Below are 14,068 nucleotides of genomic sequence, written 5' to 3' on the forward strand. Positions count from 1 at the left end.
TGTTATGTTGCACTGACACTTCAAAGTTTTCTCTGGTGGAGGCGCTAGAGGCCACCCGAGTCTCGCAGGGGTCCTGCGCTTCTCCTCGCCCCGCCACCACGGACGACTGTCCCTGGAGCCTGGGCCTGGAGCGCTAGCCAGCGCTGCCCTCCCGGGTCTCCCGCAGGTGGCACGGCGGCAGTCGCACCTTCTGCAGAGGGCGTGCTGGCGGCTCCTTCGTGTGACAGCTCGTTGAGCGTCTGGACCCAAGGCTTCGGGCGTGTGTTCGTGATGCCTCCCAGCCCAGAAGTTTCCGTTTAGCGACCAGCACATTGTATGCTTCCTTTTTCTGAGGGAGAAAAGACAACCTCTTTGGACTTAAACCTTGATTTGTCTGGGTCTCTTCTGCCTGTCCCTTATTTTTATAGAATATTAGTTGATTGGAGCTTGCTTTTGAAAAAGCTTCTTCCTTGTAGTTCTCGTAGTAAATCGACTGAATTTTATTAACCGTGATGTTGTGAGGTATGTCTTAAGTTTAAGTAAAATGAGGCAGTTGGCAAGTTATTTGCTTTTACAAAATCTAAAGCAGATTCAAGTCATTCTCATGAATTAACCTTGCTTGCGCCCGTGTTGCTGTGTGTCTTCCTCCACATGCTGTTTATGATCCCCGGGGCGGTAATTTAGGCTTCAGCCACCTCCCTTTACTGTCGTTGCATATGCTTCCCCCAAATTGCAGATTTTAAAGACGAAAAGGCATTGTTTTCTTCGGATGGAAACGTCGTAGATTTTTCTTGCACAGTTAAATGCTTAGCTGCAGTTACAAGATTGGGAAGCAAAGTGTATTAGCTAGACTAGATTGGTTTTCCTCCTTGTATTTCTCATGGTTTAGAAGTAGTTTATTTTCTGTGGAGTTCTGCTTCCATCCCATGGGCAGAGAGAATTCTTTCGACTAGGAATAACATCTTCTGTTTTGTTTGTTATTTTCAGCTGTTTGGAAAGCCCTTACAATGAGGCATTGAAAGAAGATTTAGGTAAACAGCTCCATAGGAGGAGGGGGCCCCACAGATAGAGACAGTACGTTTTGCTTTGGGCATTTTTGGGGTTTCTGTTGCTGAGAAGATAATGGAGATATTGAGCAGTTGGAATTAGGGACCCGGAGCTCAGGAGTGTTTGGGGTGGGAGGGAAATGCTGCCTAAAGGGAGAGATTCTGGACAGGTGTGCTCAGCATCCTTTTACCTAACACGCCGGAGGGGCCCCGGCAGCCATGTGTACAGCAGGACCCTGCAGAGGGGCAAGGGAGGAAGAGGCCCCCAGGCAGTGCTCATCACAGTTTCTCCTTTCCTCCCCACCAGCCCCACTCTGATGTAGCCTTGGAGAACCAGTGATAGACGCACCCCACGGAACCTCAGTGACAGACACACACCCCACAGAACCTCAGCGACAGACACACCCTCCCCACGGAACCTCAGTGACAGACACACACACACACACACACACGAGTGCCAAGGAATCAGTTGGCAAGCGCTTCTTCAGTACCTATTCTGAATAAATCTCTCTTGAATTGGATGAAAGCCATGTAATGTTCAGTACTTGAATCCTTGCAGTAACCGTGACCGCTTTCCTTGTCGTCCCTGGTGTGGAGGCTCCTAAGGCAGTGAGGTTCTTTCTTGTTGCCCTGTGTGGGGTGGCTTTCCTTCTTTGTCTGTTGCCCTTGTTTAGAGGGACTTCTGCATCCTGAGTGACCTGGATCCCTCCAAATACAGTCCAGCCTGTGGGTCTTGATGTCTTAACATTGTTACGTGTCTGCCAACGTTGTCTCTGATGCTCTGGGCCTAATAATTCACCCGTACTGCACGCCTGAGCTGCATGTGTAGCGTATAGATTAGTTCTTTGTTGTTTGTTGACAGCAGTGGTGCATAATCTGTCAGATTTTCAGCCTGGGCTGGGAGGACGGGCTGGAGGCACGGCTGTGGAGGCCTCTGAGCTCAGGGAGCCGACCGTGTGGTGGAGATGGGGCTGGGGGCCTGCTGGCTGCACGGGCTTCTGTCCCGCCGCCCGTTGGACCGGGGGCTCATTTGGGCCCAGAAGCTGGGGTCGTGCGGGGCTGCCGCGCGTGGTCCTCTCTAGGGTGGAGCCGTAAACCTGCCCTACGTCTTTATTTCAGAAAAGCCCGTGTCACCCAAATCTGGAGCCTTGAAGAGCCCTCCCAAAGGATTTGATACAACTGCCATTAACAAAAGCTATTACAACGTGGTGAGTAATCGCAAAACGGTTTTGAAGAATAACTTGTTTTTTTGAATGTCTCTAAAACTGAGCAGTGTAGAATGTAGGTAAACTGCCTAGAGAGGGAGGAAGGATATAAAAATCACGTATCATCCGCCACACAGATACAACCACCGTGACTATTCTGCTCTGTTTCCTCCTGACCTCTACGTATTTCTGTAATACTCTTGTAGTTTTGTATGAATGTGTGGAGTAGTACCCTGTTCTTATTGCATAGCTGGGCGTTGTGATTATTTCCCCATGCGGTTACAGCTCTTCAACACTGGGATTCTAAAAGGTGCATAATGTGATTTACAGGTTTTATGTGCGTCAGAGGCCATTATACTCATATTGGGAGTAGACGGTCAGTTTTCCAGATCAGTACAGTTCCTAGTTCATTTTGTATGTTAACGTAGTCTTTTCTGGGATTGATATGTGTATATATATCAAATAGCATGAAATTAGAGGAGAGTGTCTAGACATTGTACCTAGTGAAGACAAGGGTTTCAGAATCCTAAAATTTGCTGCATTTTGAAACTTGAGCAGTTTGTGAGCTTAAAAAGTACCTGTGGCATTAAATCTAATATCTAATCCAAACCTCCTTTTTCCTGAACTGTTCCATCCGCTGGAAATGGGAAATGATAGTCTAGATTTGGGTAAATTTTACATTGCCGGTGTATATCTACCTGGTGTGATAAGCCAGCAAGGTGAACTTTCTAAACACAGCTATGTTTTGAATTCTGTGGGAAGTGTGCACTTACTTAGTTATTTCTTTCCCCACTGCCAGTCTTCTTTATTTTCTTGATCGGAGATGTAAATCTGAGCCACGAGGCCTTTGAGGATCTGAAGTAAAGTAGCGGCTGCTGGGCGTTTCCTGGCAGCAGGCCTTTCATCACGAGCGTTCCGTCTCCGGTGCTCTCACGAAGAGATGGTGCAGAGCCGCGCAGACCTGAACCAGTGGCCTGGGGCTGCGCGCTCAGCTCTCTCCTACGCACTTGCCCCCAAATCTCGCAGCGCAAGTTGGCCTTGGGGACCCTCGTTCATTTCTTGAGGATTTGTCAGGGGCTCGCTCTGCCAGGCCCTGCTAAAGGTGTTGCTTACGCAGCGGTGAAGAGAACGGCAGGAACCCCTCCCTGTCGGTGTTTCCTCTCAACACCTGCCCCCGATCCGTGGCCTCCTCTTTGCAGGACTTCACTTCTGTACCTCTCCTGCTGCCCGGTCTCCGTGCGCCAGGCCGCTGAGCACACCCCTGGTGGCCCGTAGCCTCCCCTCTCCTCGTGTTGGTCACCTCCTTCCCTTGAATCTCTCCACCGTCTCGCTGGTCTGTCCCCGTTCTCGTTAGCGCTCTTCACTGGCCTCATCTGGACTCCGACCCCCGCTGGCAGAGCACACCTGTGTCCCGCGGGCTCAGGGCGCCTGCCTTTCCTGGCCGAGCTCTGCTCTCCAAACCCTCCTCATTCGAATCTTTGTCTCTTCGGGGTTTGTTCCTGGGACGTGGCTCTGCCCACATGTGTGCTCTTCGGTGCGTGGAATGTGTCATGTGTGGGGTCCTGTGCCGCTTCAGGGTTTGTTAGGGGAAACTTTCAACTTACGGAGCTGCCTTTTCTTTGTGCACATTCTCAGGCGAGGCGTTGCTTTCTTTTCCGGGGGGGGCTGCAGCGAGCAGCGCACTCCTCATCCACAGTGATGTGCCACAGAGGGAGAGCCTCCTCTTGCACTGGTGCCTGTCCAGATAATTGTATCAGAGGAAAGCAGTCGGTGCTGTGTGAACTGGTGCCAGCAGCACTGCGCTGGTCTCCGGGGACCCTGCTTCCATTGGGTGTTTTGTAAAAGTAGGTAGCCGTGCTTTTCTAGAAACCCTGGTGGGTTGTTTTCTTCGGCACTGTGTGTCGTGCGGTCCTCTCTGGACTGAAACGTAACCAGTGCTGCTTTAGATTTCCTTCTTTAACTGCGCTTACACAGGGAGAAGAGCCTTTGTGTCACATGTGCTGTTGTCTTGGAGTCAGCCAACTCTTTCATTCTGGATGATGGGGAAACGCCTTGGCTTCAGAATCACATCCAAACGGTTGTTTACCTAAAGCTCTATGAATGAACAGCGCATGTTAAAATTGCGGTCGTGACGGACATCGACGTATAGAGCTCGCGGGAACCATCTTTCGGCATATAGCACTCTCACTTTGCAGTGAACAGAACTGGTTAGTGACGAAGCCAGGAGTCAGTTTCAGCTTTCCTGAATTCCATATTTATAAATTATACAGAAAAGTAAAATGTGGGGCACAGGATGACACGCAGAACAAATAGAATAGATAATGTGTTAAACTTTTCGCACTTCCTTGTGTAGTTTTGTTTTCACAGAAAACTGCAGAAGTACAGATATCTTTAACCCCACTGAGAGATAAGAACGCTTTCTAGGAGGTGAGACCACTGTGGGCTGATGATCTGTGAAAGATTTAGATCTCCACTTGGGGTCAGTGGGGAGCACAGGAGAGCATTCTAGGTGGAGGCACAAGCACGTGGCGGTCACGAGGCCGTGAGCAAGTTCCGCCGTCATGTGATGGCCAAGACTGGGGAGCAGGAAGTGGCTCCTAGTGACTTATGGCCGTTCGTCACCTCTCTCTCCTCCCCTTCCGGGACCAGGCCCCCCGCCCCCTGCACGTGTTGGCAGACATGCTGGCCTTCTGCAGGTCTCTGAGGTGCTGTCCATTTTTCTTCATTCTTCCCTTCTGTTCCAGGGAGTTTTTTGTGTTTGCTAATTATTGCTTTTGCTAGCTCAAATCTGATCTTGAGTGCCTACCATTCAATTCGTAACTTCCATTTGATTTTTTTTATAGTTCAGTACAGACTGTGTTTGAGTCGTTGTTCTTATACTTTAAAACATTCTTTAAGCATAGTTTTCTTTAGTTCTTTGGACACTTTGTTGAATAGGACTTTTATTATTTTAGGGCAGTTTTAAATTGACGGTAGACTTGAGAGAGAGCTAGACTACCCGCGTACCCTCTTCCCCCCCCCCCCCCCCCCCCCCCCCACCCCCCCCCCCCCCCCCCACACACACACACAGCCTGCCTCATTACCAGCATCACTCACCAGATGGGACATTGTTCACCGAGGATGGACCTGCACTGACACACACACTCATCCAGACTCCCCAGTTTACTTTAACGTTCACTCTGTACACGCGTGTATTCATCATTACAGTGTCAAGTATGTCACTGCCCTAAAAATCCTCTGTGCTTTGCGGCTTCTTTCCTCCCCACCCTAACCCCTACCCCTGGCAATCACTAATCTTCTTATTGCCTTGTAGTTGGAATCATCCAGATTGTCGACTTTTCTCTGATATTTACTTTGGGTACCTGGTTGAGCTCCTAGAGGTAAATTTCCTGGTACTGGGGGTACGGGTCCCCCGTGACTGTGTCCCCCCAGGGTTTATAGCTCAGGCTGGTCTGCACTGAGCCTCTAGCACGTCATCAACTACAGCCCAGGTCTTCCCACCCCAGCATCTCTGCTCCAGGCAGTGCGACATCTTGGGGGCAGTAGCCTTGTGTCCCCTCCCCTTATGGACTCGAGAAGAGTTGTCGGTTTTCAGTCTGTTGAGCTTCTTACTTGTTGTTAGGGTGGAGTGACGACTTCCACATTCCTCACGTGCAGAACCAGGAACTGTTTCTCCAAAGTAATGTGGCAGCTGTTCATGGAATTCTATAAACACTCAAGCCCTTTAATGTGGTAATTCTACTTCTTGAAATCCACCCCAGAAAAGTTACCTGAAAGGTATTCAGAGATGCTTGTTCAAGGGTGTTTTCATAGGATGCTTTGTTACAACAATAAGTTGCAAGCAACCTAAATATGTAGCAGTACAAGAATGGTTAAGACGCCAGCAGTACATCCATTTATAATTCTTAAAAATGCACATGAAGCTTTAAAAAATGTCAAATATTCATTTTAGGTGCAGTAAGCAGAACATAAAATTACATAGATAATGTGATGTAATTCTGTAAAAATGTTGTCCCTGCAAGTAGAAGGAAGTGTGCCAGACAGTGTGGCAGAATCTCATTACTTGATAATGCAAGTAATAGAGATGTTTGGAGGGTTACTTTGGCACCAGAGCCCAGACTGTGCTGGAAATCTCAGCAGGGCGTTAGAGACCTCAGGTGGGGGAGTCCGGGCCTCAGACACGGAGAGTCATGATGGAAGAAAAAACCCGTAGCTTTGCTGTAAGTAAAGAGTTGATTCGTTTTTGTGACAAAGCCAGCCAGCACTGTTAACTTTGTTTTCTAATGTGAAGGTGTTTGAGGTCAGTCTGTCTTCAGGCTTAGGTCAGTGAATGGTCCGGAGAGCCCTTCTTTAGGTTCTGGGGGGAGGGGTGCTCCGGCTTTGTGTGTAGTGTTTGGGCGTCCTCTTGGGGGGCTGGCCTGGCAGAAGCCCCCAGCTGCTCGCACAGTCATGTGTTTGCAAAAGGACGTTGCAAATGCTGGCCTTGGCCTTGTTGTGTTGTTGCGAGGATTAGCAGTGGGCCTAAAGGTGCCTGGTGAAGTGTTGGCCCTTAAGAGGTTTTCATGGTTATTAGGAAGAGTGTTTAGAAGCACTGGGGACATTAGGCCCGTTTGCCAACAAGCATCCCATTTGAGGATTAATTACCTGGGAGGGCTGGAGTCAAGGGCGACAGGATCATACAGTGAAAGGGAACATGTTTGTCACCTGCCCGAGCTTGATGGGTTTGACAGTGAAAGGAGTTGACTGCGTCTACGGCCTGGTAGCAGACGCCTTTCCTGGTGGAGATCAGAGAAAGTCCTTCTCTTCTAGAAGCTAGATGCCACCCCCAGAAGGAGTGAATGGTCTTTTGACACCCCTTTTAGGGGATGTCACCAGTAGAGAACGAGGTTTCTTAAATATGTCCATCTGGGAAGATATGGGTCCTTATGGCCTTCCGTGTCCTGTGATGCACTGTGGCTTTATTTTCCAGGGTTACATCAGTACTCCTTATCTATGGACAGCAAATGAGGCATTGTTTGCTTCTACTCCCCGGAGTACAATGAAAAGGCAAGGTAGCTTTGTCTTTGAAAGATTGCAAATATAATAGGTAGCAATCAATGGTTTTAATAAATGTTCAGAATAGACGTGCATCTTGCATAAAATGCTGTAGGAAACCTCCACGGACCTTTCCGGTGCTCCAGAGCGAATCTGTGCCCGTCCGTCCCCTTGGCTCCTGGAGTTGCCTGGAGCCTCTGCCTGGTGGCTGGAGGTTGGCCTAGAGCCACACTGACCTCAAGCACTGCTTTGGCTTCTTTTATCCTTTATGGTCCCTTTACCTCGCCCACCTTAGCCAAGACTGCTTCTCAGTCCTGACGTCTGGTGTCTCCGCCCGGGACCTGTACAGAGGCTCAGGCCCGTTATGGCTCTCACCCGGGACAGGGCAGCTCAGCTCCCTGCGCTCTCTGAGGAGCTGCGCCCTCCTCTCCTGTATCCCAGCCACATTCATACCGACGGCGAGGGGCCTGCTGGTGTCTGTGACAAATTCTGCTCCCACTGTTTTTATGTAATTTCCTTGTTTTATATAGATGGAGATTTCCCGCTGGTAGCAGGAGCTGGGTAGAGTAGCAGCTGAGGCTTGGCCTGTGAATGAAGGAAGAGTTGAGCTGTTCAGTCGTGGGAAAGGCCGTCTTGTGAACTAGTCACGTCCTGAAGAGTGGAGTCACGTGACGGAGCTCCAAGTAGGACTTTCGCGGGTTTGGGCTGGAAGGCAGAGTCCGAGGAGGTTTGTAAGCTGCCTCCTACCTGAAGTCAGGGAGTGGACTCTGAGTATCTGTCACAGACCAGTAAGAGCCCTTTGGTGAAGACATGGCAGAGCTGGGACTCACGCCCGGGTCTGCTGGCTCCCAGGGCAGCCCCTGGCCGGCACAGACCAGAGCGGCCCTGCAGCTTCTGCTGGAGCTCTTGCGTAGTAAACCTTCAGCATTCGGAAGAAACACATCCCAAGACCTCATGACTTCCCAAGTTTAGAAATACTGAAATAACATAACTCCTTCTGAAAGGTACAGTAACATAGACATTTTGCGTGCCCCGCCCCCCAGACTCTTTCTGCGAGTTAATGTCGTGAAGTGCTAAGAGCACGCAGAAATCAGCACGCTGCGGTACATCAGTGGCTGCCAGTGGGGGTGGGGAGTGGGCTGCAGCCCTGTCCTCATGCCTCTGGCTCTGCGGGCGGGCAGGGCTGCAGCACAGCTTCCTGCCCTGCCTGGCCTTCCTTGCTCTGCTTTCCCTCGGGGCGGGGAGCTATGAGCCGCTCAAGTCCTCTCTTACTTTTTGAAACTTTAACCCCTAAAATACAGTTTAAATAGACCAGGCTGAAAGGAAACGTGCGATGGTTATTCTTCCTTGTGGTTCATGGGGCTAGTTCGGTGGGTGGGAGAGGGGTAAGAATAGCTGTGCCATTCTTGAGTGTTTCCTACTGTGTTTCTGAACCAGGCTCATGGTTTTGAAATTGGGTTTTAGTTTGCGATGATAATCTTTTATTGTTTCTGGGTCAGAGGACTTAATGTTACTGTTTATTTCTCTTACACGTAAATCAGTTATTTATTTTTAAAGGACTATCAGTGACACATAAAATAGAACATATGGCAGCTACCAAAATTTGCAGTGGAAGTTGTGACTCATTTGTAAAATGAGCGCTGCTCTACGCCCCTTCGCCGGCAATAATGAAGTGAGTTTCTGTGGTCTGCAGGGTAATGAGTTGGTCCTTTGTTTTGCTTTGCTGTAACGGCTGACAGTTCAGGGATTGTCTGTGTGGCTTGCCCAATGTCGTCCTCCTGTGTGGCACCATTGTTTGACCCGACTGGGCTCTCCACGCCTCCCGCCTCGGGGAGAGCTTGTGTCGGCTGGGCTGAGCCCGGCTGTTCCTCACGGTGCCGAGTAAAGGCTGCTCTTCCTGTGAAAGCTGCTCGCGTCCTCTGGACCAGCCTTTGTGTGATGGAGCTGTGGCAGCCGGGCTGTGAGGTCTCATGGGGTCCTGCAGCAGCCAGAGTGTGCAGAAGTCAAGAAAGGGGAGACAGGTGATGGCTGGAGCACACAGACATGCCGCCGACCTCGGGGAGGGACATGTGGCCTCCTGGCAGCGTGGATGGTCGGCGCCAGCATGTCTCACTTAGCAAGTCTTGGTCGTGTGTTTGTGAAAAGCTAAGTGTAACTTGGATGGTTTGGGTGGGATTACTATAGAGCTTGACTTGAGCACTTATTTGAAGATCATGTTTACAACTAGTAGTTGAAATTTACCAACTTAACTGTCATAATAGCTGCAGTCTTTTCTTTGGCATTGCTTCTGGTACATTCTCTGGGAAGCTTTTGTATCTGCTTGCTCTGCTTCATGCTGCGATGGAAGAAATGCCGTTTTCTTCTTCTCCTCGTGCCCGTGTGCCTGATGTTGCCACGCAGGGATTTTCCTCTTCCCTCGCACAGGAGCTGTTTTCTGTTTTAGGAAACAGGTGTAGAGGTTTCCAAGCATGTCCTAAGCAGTGCTGCTAACAGTTCCTAGCAGTTGTAACTGAGACATGAAATCATCGTTTAGTGTGAACACTTTCACATCAAGAAAGGGCTTTTTGTCTTGCACACCTGTGACAGATTTAACTTTCATTTGTTTTAGCTCAGGGACTCATGACGCTTGGCTTGTTTGCTTCATGTCGTTTTGCAGGATACGATGTGGATTAAAGTGTATGCTGTGGGGATGCAGTGGCAGGGCCACACTGTTCTCTCTGTTCTCCAGTCTTTTGACCCTTGGGTCCACTGAGTATTTCTTTGAGGGGAGGCGTTGTAACTGTAAGATCAGCACCCACATTTCCCCGCAAAGGGAGGGTCTCCTGGAGAAACCCCTCCCCCTCCGCCTGCTCCACCAGGCGTCTGTGAATAGGTCCATTCAGGGGCGAAACCAGAGCTGAGAGTCAGTGAAAGAGCCTGATCCTCTTCATCTTACATAGTGTAGTATGTGAGTTATCTAATCAGGGTTGCATTTACTCATGGATGACTGTACTCTCCTCGAGAATGCAGGAAACAGCAGTGAGCAGAATAATAATCCGTGTTGCTTGTATTAGTGTTGAAATCTAAATCTAGCTTAATGATTACTTTTTTCTTAAACGTTTAGACATGCATTTTGATTATCAGAAATCGTGGGAGAAAACCGAGCGTGTTTCATACCTTTATTCTGTATAATTTCTTTGGCAGGATTAATTTAGGATGACGTGTCAGTTTTGGAAGACGGACAGCACATTTTAGCGCATGCAGTAGATCCTCAGAAAATACACATAGTATGATTTTCTGACTGAAGAAGATGCTGGCTCTCTAACAGAGCGGGATGGAAACCATAGCTGAGGAAGGGATCTTACTTGCTTCCACTGGAGCCCTTAGCCTGTGGCTGGAGAAGGCAGCGTGGGGCAGTGCAGGGTCAGCTGAAGGCTCACATTCTGGCTCTGGATAAGTTACTTAACCTCTCTCTGCTTTTACTCTTTTCCTCTGTAAAAGGAAGGTTTTTGCGAGGATCGGAGATACTATGGGTAGGGCACCTTGCTCCGTGCCCAGAGTGTAGCGTGCATCGGGAGTTAGTAGAAGGCCACCTTTGCACCTGGGCTCCATCAGCCTCCACCTGCAGACCCGGAGCCGTCCCGCCCTGTCCAGGGAGGAGATTTGCTCTCGGCGATTGCTGATGGAAAGGGGCACGCGTTTTAGTTCGGCTGTTTTGTACTTGTGTTTATGTTTTTAAGAGTTGTTAACTGATTTTGGCTATATTTGCTATAGGGTATCAGGAAACATTTTATGTTAAGGTTGATTTATAATTATCCTCCTATCTTTAAATACAATAGTGGCTATATAAAGGTTGCTTTACACTGGTAGACCTTTAATTTTTTTTTTTTTTTTTTTTTTTTTTTTTTGCGGTACGCGGGCCTCTCACTGCTGCGGCCTCTCCCGTTGCGGAGCACAGGCTCCGGACGCGCAGGCCCAGCAGCCATGGCCCACGGGCCCAGCCGCTCCACGGCACGTGGGATCCTCCCACACCGGGGCGCGAACCCTCATCCCCTGCATCGGCAGGCGGACTCCCAACCACCGCGCCACCAGGGAAGCCCTAGACCTTTAATTTTTAATGTTTATAGGATGATCTGAGTTGATCATCTTCTCTAATGAAGGTCTGAGGTTCCCAGAAATGGACTGAGATTTACTAGACGCCGTCTAAAGGGTAAACTTCATGTTTTTTTTTAGTTGATAGACTTCTCATATGTCAAAATGCATAGATTTTAAGAATACAGGTCAGTGAGCTTTGATAGGTATATGTATCTGTGTCACAGCTACCCAAACCATGATGTAGAACTTGTCCATTACTCCAGAAATTTGTCTCATGCCCCTTTCCCCTTTGTCACCTCCTCCCACCCCCGCCGGTTGATTTCTGCCCTCGTAGGTTAGTTTTGGCTGTTCTTGGACTTGCTGTAGATGGACTGTGCGGAATGTCCTTGTTGTGAATGGCTTCTTTTGCACAACACAGTGTTGTAGAGAGTCATCCACGCTGTTGCGAGTATCAGTGGGTCCTTCTTTTTTTCTAAACGGACTCGGCATTACTTATCTGATGCTGAAGTCATTCTGGCCTCATTCTAGGTATACCCGTGTCAGGTGTGCTTGGCGGTGAGATGAAGTCAGTTGTGTGGCCTTGGTAACAGTTCGTTACACGGATTTAGTCGTTAATCACAGGGAGTGACTGATGATGTTAAACAGATTAGTATTACATAGAAGCAACAATGTGAATTGAACAATGGTGATGAACTTGCCAATGCTTATACATCTTAATGTCAAATAATATTTATTCATCATTTGTTGTAGGTGCTACAGAATATTTTGGAAACAGAAAATGAATATTCTAAAGAACTTCAGACTGTGCTTTCAACCTATCTACGGCCACTGCAGACCACTGAGAAGTAAGTTAGATAATTGTGCCAAGTGTGAAAGAGTCGTCACCTTGGCTGTTCCTTCGTATTTTCAGAGAATAGAGGCTGAGCTACTGGAACAGAATTAGCAGCAGTTTCCTATAGACATGAGCAATTTGTTTATTAGACTTTTAATAGGGTGCTGGGCTGGGAGAGGAGAGGAATGTAAGTAAAACTGCTCACTTATTTCTCCTGTTGTTTTCTCGGCTCTAGGTTAAGTTCAGCAAACACTTCATATTTAATGGGAAATCTAGAAGAAATATGTTCTTTCCAGCAAATGCTTGTACAGTCTTTAGAAGAATGTACCAAGTAAGTAAGATGCTAAAAATTGCAAAATTCAGATTGATATAAATGGTATTTAAAGGATCAGGTTTAGCATAATTTTAGAATTCACATTTCTAAAGGTGGAAACTAGGTTATTTTATTTATTTATTTTTTTGATGTGGACCATTTTTAATGTCTTGATTGAATTTGTTACAATATTGCTTCTGTTTTATGTTTTGGTTTTTTTTTTTTTTTTGGCCGCGAGGCATGTGGGGGTCTTAGCTCCCTGACCAGGGATTGAACCTTCACCCCCTGCGTTGGAAGGCAAAGTCTTAACCACTGACTGCGCCTGGGAAGTCTCTGGAAACTAGGTTATTTTGAATCCTTGGGGTATACCAACTTTTATAGTAAAAGCTGTGTTTTAGACTATTTTCACAGGAGGGATCTACTGACTATTCAGAAAAAGAAGAAAGGCTTCCCCTGAGTGGTGATTCTTTGGCTTGGGGCCAGTGGGGGTCGGGGAAGCAGGGCTGAAGAACCCTGAAGAGGGAGAGAGCACGGTGTGTAGCAGGGCCTGGGGTGCGCATGGCTTCGTGCCTTACGTGCCACCGTGTGGGCGGCCACGTTGCTCCCATGCCCTCCCTGGGGACCACCCTCCCAGCGCCTTCATGTTTCCAGCAGCCCAGAAGCCCCGGGGCCCCGGCGTTTGGGGGTTTTACGGCAGTCTCGTTGCAGAGCCGAGACTGATTAAATACATCGTTGGCGGCTGGCGATCCCCCCAGTCTCAGGCCCCTCTCCCCTCCGTGGAGGTCTGGGGTGGGCTGAAGTCCCCACCCTCCAATCACGTGGTGGGTCCCCCCAGCAGGGCCCCCCCCATCCTGAAGCCTTCTGGGGGATCAGCCCAAGCCCCGGTGTGGTTAAAGGGGCGCGGTGTGGGTAACAGAAGATGCTCCTGTCACTCAGGAAATGACGGGTTTTAGGAGCTCTGTGCCAGGAATGGGAGCCAAGCCCAAATGTGGGATTAGGGTTCTAGAGGGGGAGATACCCGAGGGGGGAGTGGGCTGTGGCTGAAGCTGTGAGGCAGGAGGGGAGCCTCAGGGCAGGGCTGGGCCACCCCACCCTCAGGCACCTTGTAGGATGATTTCCAAAGAGTAGTTAGAAACCCTTCCTGTTAGTAAAATTGACTTCTCTTTTGTAAAAGTTACCTTAGACGGAATGTCTCCACGGTTGGGTTTTCTAGGATCGAGTGTGTTCCCCGAGGTCCCTGCAGCTTGTGCCAGCCGCCCTTGTCAGGGGGTGGTCCAGCCTGTCTCATCACTTACTTGTGTGCTCATTCATTCGTTCGTTCATGCATTTGCTAGTTCTCCTGTTCCCCCTCCCTCACGGGTCACCCCATGCCCAGAGCTCTTGTAGCTGGTATTCTCTTTCCAGGCGTTCTTCTGGCCTGAAAGGAGTTCTCTTTCTTGTGGTAGCATCTGCCCTGCCCTTGTGCTGACACTGCCCTGGCTCAGGCCGGCCTCGTCCTCCCTGTGTCCTGCACGGACTCCTGACCAGGCCTCGACCTCCAGGTGGCCCCTGCGTGTCCATTTCTCCACCAGCCTCTGGTCAGAGC

General features: G+C 49.2%; 1 protein-coding gene across 1 annotated transcript in view; it reads left to right on the forward strand.

The window, feature by feature from the left end:
• ARHGEF7 (Rho guanine nucleotide exchange factor 7) overlaps positions 1–14,068 on the forward strand; it is a 126,376-nt gene that overhangs the window by 73,040 nt on the left and 39,268 nt on the right. The window contains 3 exon segments of the mRNA XM_032611759.1: positions 2,145–2,233; positions 12,089–12,183; positions 12,406–12,501. Coding sequence (XP_032467650.1) covers positions 2,145–2,233; positions 12,089–12,183; positions 12,406–12,501 — 280 coding nt within the window.

The sequence above is a fragment of the Phocoena sinus genome, chromosome 18, assembly GCF_008692025.1.
Source record: "Phocoena sinus isolate mPhoSin1 chromosome 18, mPhoSin1.pri, whole genome shotgun sequence".
NCBI lineage: Eukaryota > Metazoa > Chordata > Mammalia > Artiodactyla > Phocoenidae > Phocoena > Phocoena sinus.